Raw genomic sequence first — 16,158 nt, 5'->3', positions numbered from 1 at the left:
CAGGGGGCTCTGCTCTAGGCCTCTTCTCTGGAGGGGGATGAGAGGCCCTGTCAGGGTGAGGTTGGGATCCCCTGATCAAAGAAATGAGATCCTCTGCCAGGCTGAGCATTTGGGAACTAGAGGTAGGCCTGTGTGAGGGGGTTTTAGCAGGCAAGGCCTTAGAAGATTTAGCTGCTTTAGCCCTAGAAAAAGCCTTGATAGACATGGATGCAGGGGGCCTAGCAGCTCCACATGCAGGAGTAGATATGTCTAAGGGAATAGTATCTGATAAATCCTGAGAACCTGCAACAGCAGGTAGAAATTCAGTAGCAGATTCAGCCATGCTGGGTGAGGCTTCGGATGTAGGAGGCATGCTTTCGGCCGAAGGAAGAACCAAGGACTCTGTTTCCGCCGAAACAAAGACACTCGCGGTTGGCTTAACCGCGGTTTCGGCCGAAACCGCGGACCACGAGTGTCTGTCCTTTTCCTTACGCTTTTTAGCTAATTGTGAAGTCGGAGTCTCCGACGGCATGTTGTAAGCAAAAGCGGGGCCGAAAAACTCCTCTGCAAACTCTGACCGACGTCTAAGTGTCCGTTGGTTGAAGGAAGCACAGGCTAGACAAGCTGCTACGTCGTGGTCTGGGCCTAAGCAAGGAAGGCAGTAAGAGTGGAAATCCTTATGAGGTATTTGTTTCCCACAAGTTAAACAGTTATTTACTTTTTCTGACATCGGCTGAGGCAAGAAAGAGTCCCCAATGGGGTACTTGGCTTTTTAGAAGTCTTCGGTAGTAGTAATCTCTGGTTCTGACCGACCGGCACTTGCGAACAGCTTCTGCTTCGGGCACCGCGCGGCAAGAAAGACTGAGGAAAATGGCATCGGCTGATGTCTTTATACCCAATTGACAGCAGCTATGACGTCGGGTGAAGTGCGACAGCCGAGGCCAGACCCAGACTTTGGAATCCGGCCGACCGAAGGGCTGCCTGAGGCAGGACAACCCATATGTTAGGACTGCAGATGCATCCTTGAAGGACATGTACAGTTTTGTACCTACCATAAATGTAGATGTCCGATAGGTATGCATCTGCAGTCCTAACATATGGGTTGTCCTGCCTCAGGCAGCCCTTCGGTCGGCCGGATTCCAAAGTCTGGGTCTGGCCTCGGCTGATGTCGCACTTCACCCGACGTCATAACTGCTGTTTATTGGGTATAAAGGCATCAGCCGACGCCATTTTCCTCTGTTTCTTGACCCAGATGACAGGTGCCCTCTAGGAAGGCTAAATTTGGATAAATGCAAATAATTCCAAACAGTAGAGAGCAAACAATATAATATATATATATATATATATATATATATATATATATATATATATATATATACATATATATATATATATATATATATATATATATATATATATATATATATATATATATATATATATATATATATATATATATATATATATATATATATATATATATATATATATATATATATATATACATATATATATATATATATATATATATATATATATATATATATATATATATATATATATATATATATATATATATATATATATATATATATATATATATATATATATATATATATATACACACACATATATACAAACAAATACACCATAATAGATTCCCCCAGCTAGCTAAAAGAGGGGTAAATACCCTAGGAATACCACAGAGGGGAAGGAGGGTGGGTAATCCTGACTGCAGATGCATACCTATCGGACATCTACATTTATGGTAGGTACAAAACTGTACTAGGGTCCTTCAAGGATGCATCTGCAGTCCTAATATATGGGTAGAATACCATAGCCAAACTGGGGGAGGAGGCACTAAGATAAAGATGGTGTAGTTAAGATCCCTTGCAAAACAGCAGTTGCAAAACCTGCTCGGGATCTAGAGTATAAGGGAAGATTATAATGCTTGGCAAATGTATGCACGGAGCTCCAAGTAGCAGCTTCTAAAATGTCTTTGGTAGCCACTCCTCGTAGGAAAGCTGTAGTGGTGGCTGTAGCTCTTGTGGAATCAGGTCTGATATTTTCAGGAGTTGTCTTTCCATGAAAAGAGTAGCAAAATCGAATGCAATTTCCTATCCATTTTGAGATTGTCTGTTTTGAAATTGCTTTTCCTTGCATTCCTGTTGCATATGCTACCAGAAGCTGGTCAGTTTTTCTGCTGGTCTTAGTTCTGTCCAGATAGTAGCGTAATTGTCTGTGCACATCCAAGGTATCAGTCATTCCCCCCTGTTCTGTGGGTTGGGGAAGAATGTAGGTAAATGAATCGCTTGGTTCAATGATACTCTGGAGACCACTTTTGGCATAAAGGTAGGGTTAGTTCTCAGAGAGACTCTGTCCTGATGGAAGATAAGGAAGGGTTGTACTGCCATTAATGCCTGCAACTCAGATACCCTTCTTGCTGAAGTGATTGCTAGCAGGAAAGCAGTTTTCCAAGACAAGAACTGTAATTCTGCTGTTGCTGCTGGTTCAAAAGGGGGAAGTGTTAACTTTTCCAGCACAAAGTTGAGATCCCATGTAGGTAAAGGTGGTTTCCTTGGAGGTTTTACATTTTTGATTCCTCTCAAGAACTGCCTGAGTAGAGGATGAGAGAAGACAGGAGGATCCAGGTTGTATTCTGCTGAAATTGCTGATGCATGAATCTTAATGGAGGAGTAAGACAGGCCATTGTGGAACAGTTCTGCTAAATATTCCAGGATGTGTGCTATTTTTGCCAATGAGACATTTTCTCCCTTTGCTGCACTCCAAATGAGGTATCTTTTCCACTTGGCTGAATAAGTCTTCCTCGTGGAGGGTCTGCGTGCCTCCAGGATAATGTCCTTAACCGTCTGAGATAAACCTGGGTTATTTTGTTTTATGCAATATTCCAAGCAGCTAGCTGCAGTGTTTTCAAGTTTGGATGTAGGATCTTGTAGTTGTCCTGTGTTAAACCTGGGTTATTTTGTTTTATGCAATATTCCAAGCAGCTAGCTGCAGTGTTTTCAAGTTTGGATGTAGGATCGTGTAGTTGTCCTGTGTTAGAAGTAAGGGACATAGAGGTAGAGACCATGCGTGTGTCCGAGACATGCTTCTCAGTAGCGGGTACCAATGTTGCCTCGGCCAGTCTGGAGCTATCGGGATTACCCTTGGCTGATCATCTCTGATCTTCAGTAGAACTTTGTACATCAAGGGAAGAGGTGGAAATGCATATGCTGTCAGGTTTTTCCAGCTGAAGGAAAGGGAGTCCACCCTCCAAGCAAGTGGGTGGTATGCTCTCGTGCAGAATTTCTTCAATTGGTGGTTGTGTGGGGAGGCAAACAGGTCTATCTCTGGTCGTCCCCATTTCTTTGTTATGGCTTTGAAGATATCTGGATGCAGCATCCATTCGTGAGCATCCGTGGTAGTTCTGCTTAAGGTGTCTGCTAGAGAATTTTCTTTGACTGGTACAAATCTGGCCTGAAGTTGAATGTTGAGATTCAGGGCCACATTCCACAGGTCCATTGCCAACCGGCATAGAGGATATGAATGTGTACCTCCCTGTTTGTTGATGTACCACATGACTGTGGTATTGTCCGTCCTTATCAGCAGATGACCCTGTTGAAAGAGTGGTCTGAATGCCTGGATCGCATGTTTCACTGCCAGCATCTCCTTTAGATTTATGTGTAGATTCAGCTGGTCTTGGGTCCATAGGCCTTGTATACACTTGTCCACCATGTGTGCCCCCCATCCTACGTCTGAGGCGTCCGTGGTGATGGTCTGGCTTGGATGAGGTTTGTGGAAAGGCAAGCCTCTGTTCAACTGACAGGCCTGAGCCCACCACAGGAATTCTTGCTTCAGGCATGGAATTATTGGATCTGGGCTTCTAGACTGTGCTTGTGTTGAGACCAAACATTCCTTAGGTACCATTGTAGCTTTCTCATATGCAGCCTGGCATGCGGAACCAATATTATGCAGGATGCCATGTAGCCCAGGGCTTGCAGTACTTTCCTTGCAGTAAGCTGAGTTTGTGTTGTTACTGTCACGAAGTAGACTGGTAGTTGCTTTTGTTTTTCTTCTGTGAGGAAAGCCATCTGGGTTGATGTATCCAGTTCTGCACCCAAGAATGTTATCCTTTGGGATGGTACTAGTCTTGACTTTTGCATGTTGACTGTGTATCCCAAGGCTTGCAACAGTTGTATGACATTTTCCAAATCTTTTGTTAATTTTGCCTTGTTGTCCGCTTGTATTAGGCAGTCGTCCAGGTATGGGTAAATTTGAATTCCCTGAAGTCTGCAATGAGCAATTACTGATGCCAGGCATTTCGTGAATACTCTGGGCGCAGTAGATAAGCCAAAAGGCAATGCTGAGAATTGATAATGCTCTGATCCTGCAAGAAATCTGAGGTGTCTTCTGCAATCTGGTCGTATAGGGACGTGCAGGTATGCCTCCTTGATATCTAGAGTCACCAGCCAAGACTCCTTGCCCAGCATGGGAAGAAGCTGCTGGAGGGTCAGCATTTTGAATTTTGGAACAATGAGGTATGTGTTCAGTGCGGACAAGTCCAGAATAGGTCTCCATTGATGTTCTTTTCTTGGTACAAGGAAAAGCCTGGAGTAAAATCCTTGGCCTTGTTCCATAGGTGGTACCTCTTCTATAGCTCTCATCCTTAGTAAGTTGTTGATTTGTCTTAGAGCGTCTGTTTTTTGGCTTGGTGGTAGGTTTGGCATTCCTCTCTTTTTTGGTAGAGTGTGGAAGTGAAACCTGTAGCCCTTGTCTATTGTTTGTAAAGTCCATTTGTCTCCTGTAATGTAATGCCAGTTGTCGGAAAATAAGGCTAGCTTTCCACCCAAGGGTGCTTCCAGTTGTTCCCTGGTAGGCGGAACTAGAGACAAGTCATTGTGTCTGCCCTGTGGAAGTGGTTGTAGTTGAATCTGTTGCAGTACTTCTCTGGTTGGTAGGTTGCCACTGACGCCCCCTGTAGGCACCCCTAGATTGACCTCTGCCTCTTGGGCGTCTATTTCTGCCTCTCTGCGCTCTAGAGTTGTCTGGAAAGGACCAATTCTTCGAAGGCCAATTTCTGCTAAACCTCAGAGGTTGGACCTGTAAGAAATCCTTGACTGTTTGGACAGATTTTGCTTTTTCTTCCACCTTCTTTAGAACCTCCTGTGCAGGGGAGCCAAACAAACTTTGCTTCTCCATGGGAGCATCTAGTCTGGTAAGGATTGTTCTTTTAACCAGGCATGCCTTCGAATCACTGTTCCAGTCATAGCTGATCTAAAGGAAGCCTCCAGTGCATCATAGCTACATTTTAAGAAATGGTTACTGACCTGCTGAGAGTTATGTACCAAATCCTGAAGGGACTTGCGGTCTATAGGTTCAGGAGAAGACAGTTTTTTATTTAGCTGGTCTAACAAAAAATCCTGGTACTGAATCATGTGAAATTGACAGTTCAAGGCCCTGGCCGAAAGAGTAGCAGAAGTATAAACCTTTTTACCCCATCTCTCTAACGCTCTAGATTCCCTTTCAGAGGGAAGAGAGTTTTTGGCAGAGGCAGCTGCCACACCTTTAGGGCCCTGTGAAATGGTTTCAGGGTCTGCAACAGGAGCCTTATACAAATGGTAGTGTGTGTCCGGGACCCTGTAATATCTGTCTGGCTTGGCAGGGGCCGCAGGAAGAGAATCAGGGGCAGTACAGGCATAATTATATGCATCATCAACAACTGTTAGTACTGGCGGAATGGCTAAAGGCCTATGCTGTGGTAAGTGTAAAAAGGTCCTTAGCCTTTTCCTTGAATCTGAAAAATCCTGGCCCTGCCATTGGAAGTGTTCCCTCATAGCATGCAAGGTTTCCCCAAAGGAAAATTCTTCAGGATGAGAAGCAGAAGGAATGGAGTCTTCTGCATCAGAATCCTCATAAGGAGAATATGGGCCTTCGTGAGGGTCTGAAATGTCTGAGTCATCTGAGGAATAATCTGTAGAGACAGGTTCCGGGGGTTCAGACCTAGGCCTCTTATCTGGAGGGGGCTGAGAGGCCCTGTCTGGGTGAGGTTGGGATCCCCTGATCAAAGAAATGAGATCGTCAGCCAGGCTGAGTATTTGGGAACTAGAGGTAGGCCTATGTGAAGGAGTTTTAGCAGGTAAGGCCTTAGAACATTTAGCTGCTTTAGCCCTGGCAAAAGCCTTGATAGACATAGAAGCAGGGGGTCTAGCAGCCCCACGTGCAGGGGTAGATATGTCTAAAGGAATAGTGTCTGACAAATCCTGGGTGCCTGCTTCTGTAGCAGTAAATTCAGTAGCAGATTCAGCCATGCTCTGTGAGGCCTCGGCTATCGGAGGCATGCTTTCGGCCGAAGGAAGAACCGGGGGCTCGGTTTCAGCCGAAACAGACACTCACGGTAGGCCTAACCGTGGTTTCAGCCGAAACCGCAGGCCGCGAATGTCGGTCCTTTTCCTTGCGTTTTTTAGCTAATTGAGTAGTCGGAGTCTCCAACGGCATTTTGTATGCAAAAGCGGGACCAAAAAACCCCTCTGCAAACTCCGACCGACGTCTAAGTGTCCGCCGGTTGAAGGAAGCACAGGCTAAACAAGCTGATACGTCGTGGTCTGGGCCTAAGCAAGGAAGGCAGTAAGAGTGGAAATCCTTATGAGGTATTTGTTTCCCACAAGTTAAACAATTATTTACTTTGTCTGACATCGGCTGAGGCAAGAAAGAGTCCCCAACGGGGTACTTAGCTTTTTAGAAGTCTTCGGTAGTAGAAATCTCTGGATCTGACCGGCCGGCACTTGCGAACAGCTTCTGCTTCGGGCACCGCGCGGCAAGAAAGACTGAGGAAAATGGCGTCGGCTGATGCATTTATACCCAATAAACAGCAGTTATGACGTCGGGTGAAGTGCGACATCAGCCAAGGCCAGACCCAGACTTTGGAATCCGGCCGACCGAAGGGCTGCCTGAGGCAGGACAACCCATATGTTAGGACTGCAGATGCATCCTTGAAGGACATCTGCTTCTGCTTCGGGCACCGCGCGGCAAGAAAGGCTGGAGAAGATGGCGTCGGCTGATGCTTTTGTACCCCAGCCGCTCTGACGTCGGGGAAGAGGCGACATCAGCCGACGCCGGACCCAGACTTTGGAATCCGGCCGACCGAAGGGCTGCCTGAGGCAGGACAACCCATATGTCAGGACTGCAGTTGCATTCTTGAAGGACATGTACTTTTCTCCCCCCCCCTTCAAAATCCCATTTCCATGGAAAAACAACTTTAAATGTCTCCTTTAAATAATATCATGAATGAAATTTCCTTGCATACAAAACTATTTGGCAAAACAACTGACAATTTGATTTAGATATCCACAACAGCATCAAGAAAACCAATCAAAACTAGGTACCTCTCATAGGGTAAAATAAACTTCGTACAAACTCTGCTAAGGTAACTCTAGCTACTACTTGCCTCTCTCCCCTACATGGAGGTCCTATCATGAACCCACAACTATCAATTAGTTCTAAACTTGAAACATGCTACTATAAAATTGCCATGTTTGCTTGCAAAAAACAAACAAAAAAAAAAACTCACCACTAAAATCACTTAATTGGCTCCAACATCATCACCACCTTATACCCAATCTCATTTTAACCCACAAAATCATCTATACCCCAAATTAGTCCCATACACCATTGCTATATACCAAACTGTCCCCTTTGGTCAAATGACAAACTGCTTACCATCTACAAACCAGAGTTGCTGGGGTCAGTCAGTATTCCAATAACATAGCTACAAACTTGGAATGACTCCTGTATCAATCACATTCCATCTCATACCATCATTTCAAACCATTACTAAAAAGATTTCCCCTCTGTCTCCTGGGCTTTGTCTCTACTCCTCACCTGGGATAAAACTTCTCTTAACATCCTTAATCACGTTCTTATACCTCCTTTTAATCACGTTCTTATACCCCCTTTTAATCACATTCTTATACCCCCTTTTAATCACATTATTATACCCCCTTTTAATCACATTCTTATACCCCCTTTTAATCACATTCTTATACCCCCTTTTAATCACATTCTTATACCCCCTTTTAATCACATTCTTATACCCCCTTTTAATCACATTCTTATACCCCCTTTTAATCACATTCTTATACCCCCTTTTAATCACATTCTTATACCCCCTTTTAATCACATTCTTATACCCCCTTTTAATCACATTCTTATACCTCCATTTAATCACATTCTTATACCTCCTTTTAATCACATTCTTATACCTCCTTTTAATCACATTAATCACATTCTTATACCTCCTTTTAATGCAAGTCCACTTAACCTGCTTATCCCCTTTTAATATTTCATCTTATTGCAGTACAATTATACCTACTTTTCATTAGCACAAACAAATTACAATTCCTTCACTACTTCTCTACTTCTCTAGTTACATTTAAACTTGCTTATTCCCTCCAATACCTCACTCTAATGGAATTCTTAAACTACTACTTCTCATGCGTTATCCACCACTCTACCTATACATTCTTAACACAATGCTTGCATGTTAAAAGTTGTATAGATATTCACAAATTTTATTATACTAACTGCTATATGTATTCATTGAAACTGCATTATAAAATGTGTTATTGTAAATACTGATTGCATTGAATTTGTTACCTTGGAGATTTTCTCCCCGGGGCATCCAGTGAAAGGACACCTGTACCCAGTTGGACTTTCCCAGTAAGCAAATGTCAGGAAATAATAAATTATATAAACAGAGTGCCAGCACTATCACAGAGCTCTGGGTTTCCTTTTACCTGCAAAAACTTTGCATCATTCCACAATATGTGCAACACAATTCATTAGTAGGAATAAGCCACCATTTGGGAGTTATGGGAGGAAATATTAACCCCCCAGTCTGCCAGTTGCTGAAACTAAAGTCATCCTCACAGACTAAACTTCTCAGTCTCTTCCTGTAAATTCACTTTGCAAACTCTGGCTACAGATTTTTACATCTGGAAACGTTATAACAATAACTGGGTGGGGGAATCTGTTATCTATACCTGGAAAAGGGAAAAAAAAAAAAAACACCTTAAACAATTTAAAGTTCACTTCTTAATATATATATTTTTTTAAATCTACAACTTCAGCAACAAAGAATATAACTGTTTTAAAACAAGGCAATGACTGATTGCATTTTAAGACATTTTAAAGGTAACAGCACCAACAAACTGAAGACAGTTTAGCCAACGTGGCTTGAATATGACAGCAAAGAGTAAAGGGCATTTTTCACAGCACTAAATGGACAGGGAAAAAAAAGTTAGTTGACTGCACTGAAAATTGTCTATTTAGCTGTGAACCCTCTGATTTTACTACTAACAAATCAAACATAAGCAGAAATTACAAAAAAACACTAGTCTGAATAACCAGTCACCCCCATTTTTGTAACAAAAATAAAATTATGCCCACTTCTCAGAAACGCACAACAGAGAGATTGAACTACTGGTATAAATTAAAAACCTAATTAATCACTCTCACTAAATACGATTACTCTGCGACAGAGTACTCCAACAGCATTTCTCTGAAATGTTCTTCAATAAAGAACTTCTGTGAAAATCAACTATAAGGCGATGAACAGTACAAGTTTCCATGATCTATAAGCCTCCTGAATCTGCTGGGGGCTAAAACAGTTAACACTTCAAGCAGCCATAAGGAGAAAAACAAATCTTGACACCTCTCTCCTATAATATGTTAGGACCAATTAAAGTAACTAAATCCAACAGTACCTTCTGTTCAGCTATTGAACAATCTGGCAATATGTATGCACCAGCCAGGTCATCCATCGATTCACACTCTCCACTACAACCCTATTTTCAAATACAGGAAATGTTTGGAATCTAAAACAGCAAAATGTGACCTTTTGGCAGAAACACTGCCTGGTTATCAGTAATGACGAAGGCTGAAAAATCCAACACTAGTTGGAGATTCCTTTACAGTCACTGTAACCAAGTTAGCAGTTACATCTGTAACAAATACATGCTCCAGCAAACTACGTGTTGGCTTCCAGTCCCGGTTAGTCTGGATAGAGATGGACATGTTCTGCCCTTGACCTGAGAAGGCGGAATCCTGATCAGAGTCTGAACTTGTCTCTTCCTCTTCCCCAGTGCTCATTTCAGGGAAGGTTTTTGTAGCAGTCTTAGTGTTTCCTACTGAAGAGCTAGCTTGTTTCTGGTTACGCTCCAATGGTTGGCTTTCAGATCCCTGAATACTACCCATACTTACTTTGTCCTTCTCAAGATGAAGTATTTTTTTCTGCTTTTCACTGTCTATCCCATCTTGAGTAGTTTTACCTGTGCTAATTTGAGTACCAGTACCTTGGCTGGCTGTCGTGGCTGGTGCAGATTTAGGAGATTCTGAACTAGCTGAATTTGGTCCTGTACTACTACTTTTTTGGTTGTATGTTTTGGCCATGTTTGGAGAGAGGCTACTGGCAGCTTTGGAGACTGAGGAGACACTTGATGAACTGCTCAACAGACAGGAATTGTTACTGACTTTATTTACACTCTGCAGATTCAGCGCCTGTAGACTCAGTACTTGCATATCTGAATCAGGAGCACGTGACGGCACCTCAGTGCCATTCTGAAGTGCTGTACTTCCAGACGGTTCAGCCTTCTTCTCATTTGAAGTACTGAAAGTGGCCGATTTTGCTGATGTCGTGCTGTTCATCCCCTTGGAACCAGAAGAGCTGAGGCCTATATCTGCTAATACTTTATTGGTGCTTACATTTTTCAAATCCAGACCCATGTGAGCTTTGCTTGTAAGCTGTGGTGCTGCAGCAACTTTGTTTACAGATGCTGCATCTGAAATACTTTTGTTCTGCGCAAGTCTGTTCAAACCATGAATACTGTTGTGCCAGTTCAGGCCAAGGTTCCACCCTGCATTTGCTGGGGACAGTGCTGGTGCACACTTTGCTATACCAGAGGAATGCTGCATCAGAGAACTCCTAACACCAAGCAGACTGTTACTTATACTTGGAGATTCCTTCATATTCTTCAGTCCTGTAACACCTGGGACTGTCATGCCTTTTTGATTCTGTGTCTTATCATGTAGTTTGGGGTCCATTTCCTTCCCTGCAGATTTTAATATTTTTGAGGGCGATCTATTCCGTCTATCTGCCCGAAGTTCAGGAGGAATTGGCTTTCTACCTCTCTTTTTTTTAACCGTGTCTTTAGGTTCAGGTTTGGCCATTAAAATCTGAGCCTTTTTCTGGGGAACTGGATGAGTGTCTCTATTACGTGGACCCCTCTTGGCATCCAGGTCACTATCATCTTCATCAGAAGAGGATGAGGAGGAAGAAGATGAAGAGGAGGAGGAGCTGCTTGACTGTCGTTTCTGTGGTACTTCAGGAACCTGAAAAATAAAACAATGATTCAGAACCTCTGGGCAAAACTGCAACAACTAATACACAAATCCCCACTTCTGCTTATAATTTCTTGGCACTCAGTGTGTTAAAGAATAAACAAGGATCAGTAATCAACACGGACTTCTTTTAATGCATGTTGCAGAGTCTGCAGATTGAACTTGCCTGCTCATATTTAAACTTACTCCAGGCATCTATGTGAATAAAATTTCATTGATAAATTTGCAAGGGAATAAACTTGTAATTAGATACACAGATAAATAAAATGGCATTTTAGTTAAAAACCTGCTTAAAGTACAACCACCATATCTGTAACTTTGAAGGTAGACATCTGAAGTGTGACCACCCATTAGCATTACAATACCCAACAGCATGCAGTCTAAAATGTCAGCAACTGCATTTATTTTAGCTACACTGCTAAAGCTTATGCGTTTACCTCTCCATTCGAGATGCAAGCATGAACGGAGTACTACAGTTCCAGACAGGAATAAGGAGAGACTGCTGTCTATTAAAATTATAAGAAAACAGTACAGTTGTGTACACTTACCATAAATGTAGATGTTGGTGTATTCACTGTTGCAGTCATCACATTTGGGTTCTCTGCCTGCATGTAGCCCTCAGCCGGTCTGAATACCAGAGTCTTGGGATTTCTGCATCGGATGCTGTCACTTCTTCCTTGACGTCAGGTTGTCAGGGGTATAAAACATGCAGCTGACGCCATTACATCAGTTTTTCTTGCCCCAGATGTCAGATGCCCCCCACAATAGGAAGCAATTACATGGTATGGTACACCCCCAGCAAAAAGCAAATACACATGATATAATAAATGCCAAACAAGAAAGGTAGAGCCAAGAGAAGTCAGGAGGCTGGAGGGAGGGTAACCAGGACTGCAACAGTGAATACACTCGAACATCTACATTTATGGCAAGTGTACACAACTGTACTATGTTCTTTGTGTTTCACTGTTGGTCATCACATTTGGGTTGATTCCCAAAGCTAAGGAAGAGAGGAGGAAGTTAAAAGAGCATTAGGGCCAGCTATTAATCCCTGCAATACTGCAATGACAAATCCAACACTGGATTTAGAAAAGATAGGAAAGTGGTAATGCTTGGTGAAGGTATGTAAAAGACTCCGGGCAGCAGCTTTTATGACGTCCCTGATAGGAACCTCTCAGAAATGCCGCAGAGGTAGATGCAGCCCTGGTGGAATGTGATCTTACCCCCTGTGGGGTAGGTTTTCCATGGTGCTTGTAGCAGAAATGAATGCAATGGGCTGTCCATTTGGAAATGGTTCGCTAGGAAATAGCCTTCCCCTCTGCCCCTGCAGCAAAGCTAACTAGCAGCTGTTCAGATTTTCTGAAAGATTCTATTTGGACAGACCAAGCCTAAGTAGTCTGTGCACGTCCAGAGAGTACAGTATTCGTTCCCCTTTGTTTTGTGGATTAGGGAAAAAGTAGGCAAATGGACCGATTTAGGGCCACAGAAGACACCACCTTGGGCATAAAGGAAGGATTAGTCCTGAGGGAAACCCTGTCTGCATGGAAGATAATGAAGTGTTCCACTGCCATGAGGGCCTGTAATTTAGACACTCTTCTTGCTGAAGCAATGGCTAGAAGGAAGGCTGTTTTCCAAGAAAGGAATTTCAACTCTGCTCTGTAGCAGCTGGTTTCAAAAGGGGGGGGGGGTGAGCTTTTCCAATACAAAGTTAAGGTCCCAGGCTGGAGTGGGAGCTCTCCTGGGGGGGGGGGGGGTCTTAAATTGTTGGCACCCTCTAAGGAATTGCTTTAGCAAGGGGTGAGAGAAGAGGGGTGGCTCAGTATTATAATGTGCTGAAATGGCAGAGGCATGAATTTTAACTGACGAGAAGGATAGGCCCTTGTGGAGCATTTCTGTTAAATGCTGTAGAATATGAGGAAAGCTGGGCACCGCTGTATCCATCCCCTGAGCTAGGTTCCAGGAACAGTATCTTTTCCACTTTTCAGCAAGGATTTTCTAGTGCTAGGCCTCCTTGCCTCCAGAATGACATCCAGGGTTGGAAGCCGAGGGTGAAGAATGTGGCCCACCTGCTGCAACAGCACAGAAGAGGTCTGAAGCAGGTGCCATGGTTGTAGCAGTGTCATACTGCACAAGAGGGGGTACCAGTGCTGGCATGGCCAGTCTGGTGCAATCAGTATTGTCCTTGGCTTGTCCTGTTTGATCTTTAGTAGAACCTTCGAAAGGAGAGGCAGAAGGGGAAAGGCATAAACTGAGAGGCCTTCCCAGGTGAAGGACAGGGCACCCCCTTTCCAAGTTTGGCTGTGGGGAGTTCTTGTGCAGAATTTGTGAAATTAGTAGTTTTGAGGGAAGGCAAACCGGTCTACCTCTGGAGTCCCCCATTTGTTCCTCAAGAGGTTGAATATTTTTGGGTTCTAGTTTCCATTCGTGTGGGTCCATGAGATTTCTGCTTAGGTCATCTGCCAGTGAATTTAGTTTGCCTGGCAGGAATTGAGCTTGCAGGTGTACTTGGTAGCTCAAGACTGTGTTCCACACAGCCATGGCTAGTCTGCAGAGAGGGTACGAGTGTGTTCCCCCCTGCTTATGTACCACATATAACTGTGGTGTTGTCTGTCTTTACCAATAGCTTTCCTGGAAGAATACGATCTTTGAAGGCTGTCAGATTCTTCTGTACAGCTAACATTTCTGATTGATATACAGGTGCATTTGTCTCAGGTTCCATTTGCCCTGAATGCACTGCTCTGCCATGTGTGTGCCCCCCCATGCATAGTCTGACGAGTCTGTTGTCAGGGTTTGAGCGGCAGGGGGTAGAGTGAAAGGGAGTCCCTTGTTGTAGCAGGCCTCTGCCCACCAAAGGAACTTTGTCTTTAAAAAACCTATGGTGTCAACATTCTCAGGACCTGGAAACAATGATTTCCATCATTCCTTGTATAGATACCACTGGAGTTTCTTCATATGCAGTCTTGCATATGGAATTAGTAAAATGCAAGAGGCCATGAACCCCACGGCTTGCAGTATTTTCCTTGCAGATAGCTGGGGTTTTGTGGCCAATAGTTTGAAGTAGGTTGTCAAATGAACTTGTTTCTCTGGAGTGAGGAATGCCATCTGGAAAGTTGTGTTCAAGCTTGCTCCCAGGAATACAATCTGTTGGCAGGGTACTACGTGAGATTTCTTTTCGTTGATGGTGTACCCCAGTGAGGTTAGAAGTTTCTTTACAAATGCCAGGTTTTGTAATAGCAAGTCCTGACTTTGCGCCTGAATAAGACAATCATCCAAGTAAGGGTAAATTTGAATATTTCTCTGCTTGCAAAATGCAATGGCTGGAGCTAGACACTTTGTGAATACCCTGGGCGCAGTAGATAAGCCAAAGGAAAAGTGCAGTGAACTGATATGCATGGAGCCTGCCCTGAAGCATAGGTATTTCCTGCAAGATTCCCTTACTGGGACGTGCAGGTAAGCTTCCTTTAAGTCTAGGGTTGCCAGCCAGGCATCCTTGGCTAGCATAGGAAGAAGCTGTTGCAAAGTTAGCATTTTGAATTTTGGAACTACCAGAAAGGTGTTGAGAAGAGAGAGGTCCAGGATAGGATGCCAGGAGTTGGTTTTTCTGGGCACCAGAAAAAGTCTTGAATAAAAACCTTGTTCCCTTTGTTCTGCTGGGACAGGTTGAATAGCCATGATATTGAGAAGAGAGAGAACCCACTGTTGGGCCTCCGCCCATTGATTTGGGGGTAGGTCTGGCCAACCATTTGGGGTTCGTAGTCTGTATCCTTGGGGAAACTATGTTCAAAACCCATTTGTCCTGGGTAATGAGTTCCCAGTTTTTTTGCATGTAGGGCGTGCTTTCCTCCTAAGGGAGCAGGTAGTTGAGAAGTGCTTGGAAGGGTTAAGGTTAAGTCATTGTGCCTTTTCCGTGGGGGGGGGGTGGCCTATTACTCCCTGCTTTGGAAGTGGGAACCCCCCCACTGCTTAGGTCTGTGTGCAGCTTGAGACTGTAGCCTAGGTGGTCTGCTGTTCCTGGGTTTCGACCGAGAAAGCCTAGAAAGGACTGGAAAGGACCAGCTCTTTGAAGGCCATTGCCTACTGAATCTGGGAAGCTGCACTTGTAGGAAATCTTTAACAGTTTGCATATATTTAGCATTTTCCTCCATCCTTTTGAGGACGACTTCTGCTTTGTCAGAAAGGCGGTCTTGGTTTAAAGGGAGCATCCAGTAATTTAGCTTTTACATGATCTAGCAAGTTTTGTTCCTTAAGCCAAGCATGCCTTCTAAGTACAGACCCAGTGACAGCAGCCCTGCCAGATGCTTCTAAAGCATCAAAACCACACCGCAAAGTATGTTTACCAACTTGTTCTGCAAAATGCATTACATCCTGCAATTCTGTGTTCAGTACAGTCAGAAATCAACATAATTTTCTGTTTAAGTAGCCCCATAACATGCCTTTGATACTTTAACATATAAAACTGGCAATTTAAAGCCCTAATGGTCAAAGTAGCAGAAGTGTATATCTTCTCACCCATCTGTCTAAGGCTCTAGAATCTCTAATCAGAAGGGGTAGGATTTTTGGCAGCAGTAGCCTTAATGACTTTTGGTCCTTGGGAAATGGTCTGTGGACCCGTAGAAGGATTCTTGAAGAGGAAGTTGTGAGAGTCAGGTATTCTGTAGTACCGGTCAGGTTTTCTGGGAGCTGGAGGTAAAATGTCTGGGGTAAGACTAGATTCCAAAAAAGCATCATCTACAATGTCCAGAACAGGAGGGATAGCTAAAGGCCTGTGTTGATGTAGTAGTAAGAATT

The 16,158-nt window shown here is 43.6% G+C and overlaps 1 protein-coding gene across 1 annotated transcript in view; it reads right to left on the bottom strand.

Annotated features, from left to right (window-relative positions):
- Positions 1–9,054: 9,054 nt before the first annotated feature.
- CBX2 (chromobox 2) overlaps positions 9,055–16,158 on the bottom strand; it is a 65,018-nt gene continuing 57,914 nt past the window's right edge. Inside the window, exon 5 of the mRNA XM_044068067.1 lies at positions 9,055–11,364. Within this exon, the coding sequence (XP_043924002.1) occupies positions 9,898–11,364 (1,467 nt within the window). The 3' untranslated portion in view covers positions 9,055–9,897. The remainder of the gene's footprint in view (positions 11,365–16,158) is intronic.

Source organism: Protopterus annectens, chromosome 4.part0, assembly GCF_019279795.1.
Source record: "Protopterus annectens isolate FY-2018-M chromosome 4.part0, PAN1.0, whole genome shotgun sequence".
NCBI classification, from domain to species: domain Eukaryota; kingdom Metazoa; phylum Chordata; order Ceratodontiformes; family Protopteridae; genus Protopterus; species Protopterus annectens.
This window is presented reverse-complemented; position numbering and strand designations above follow the sequence as displayed.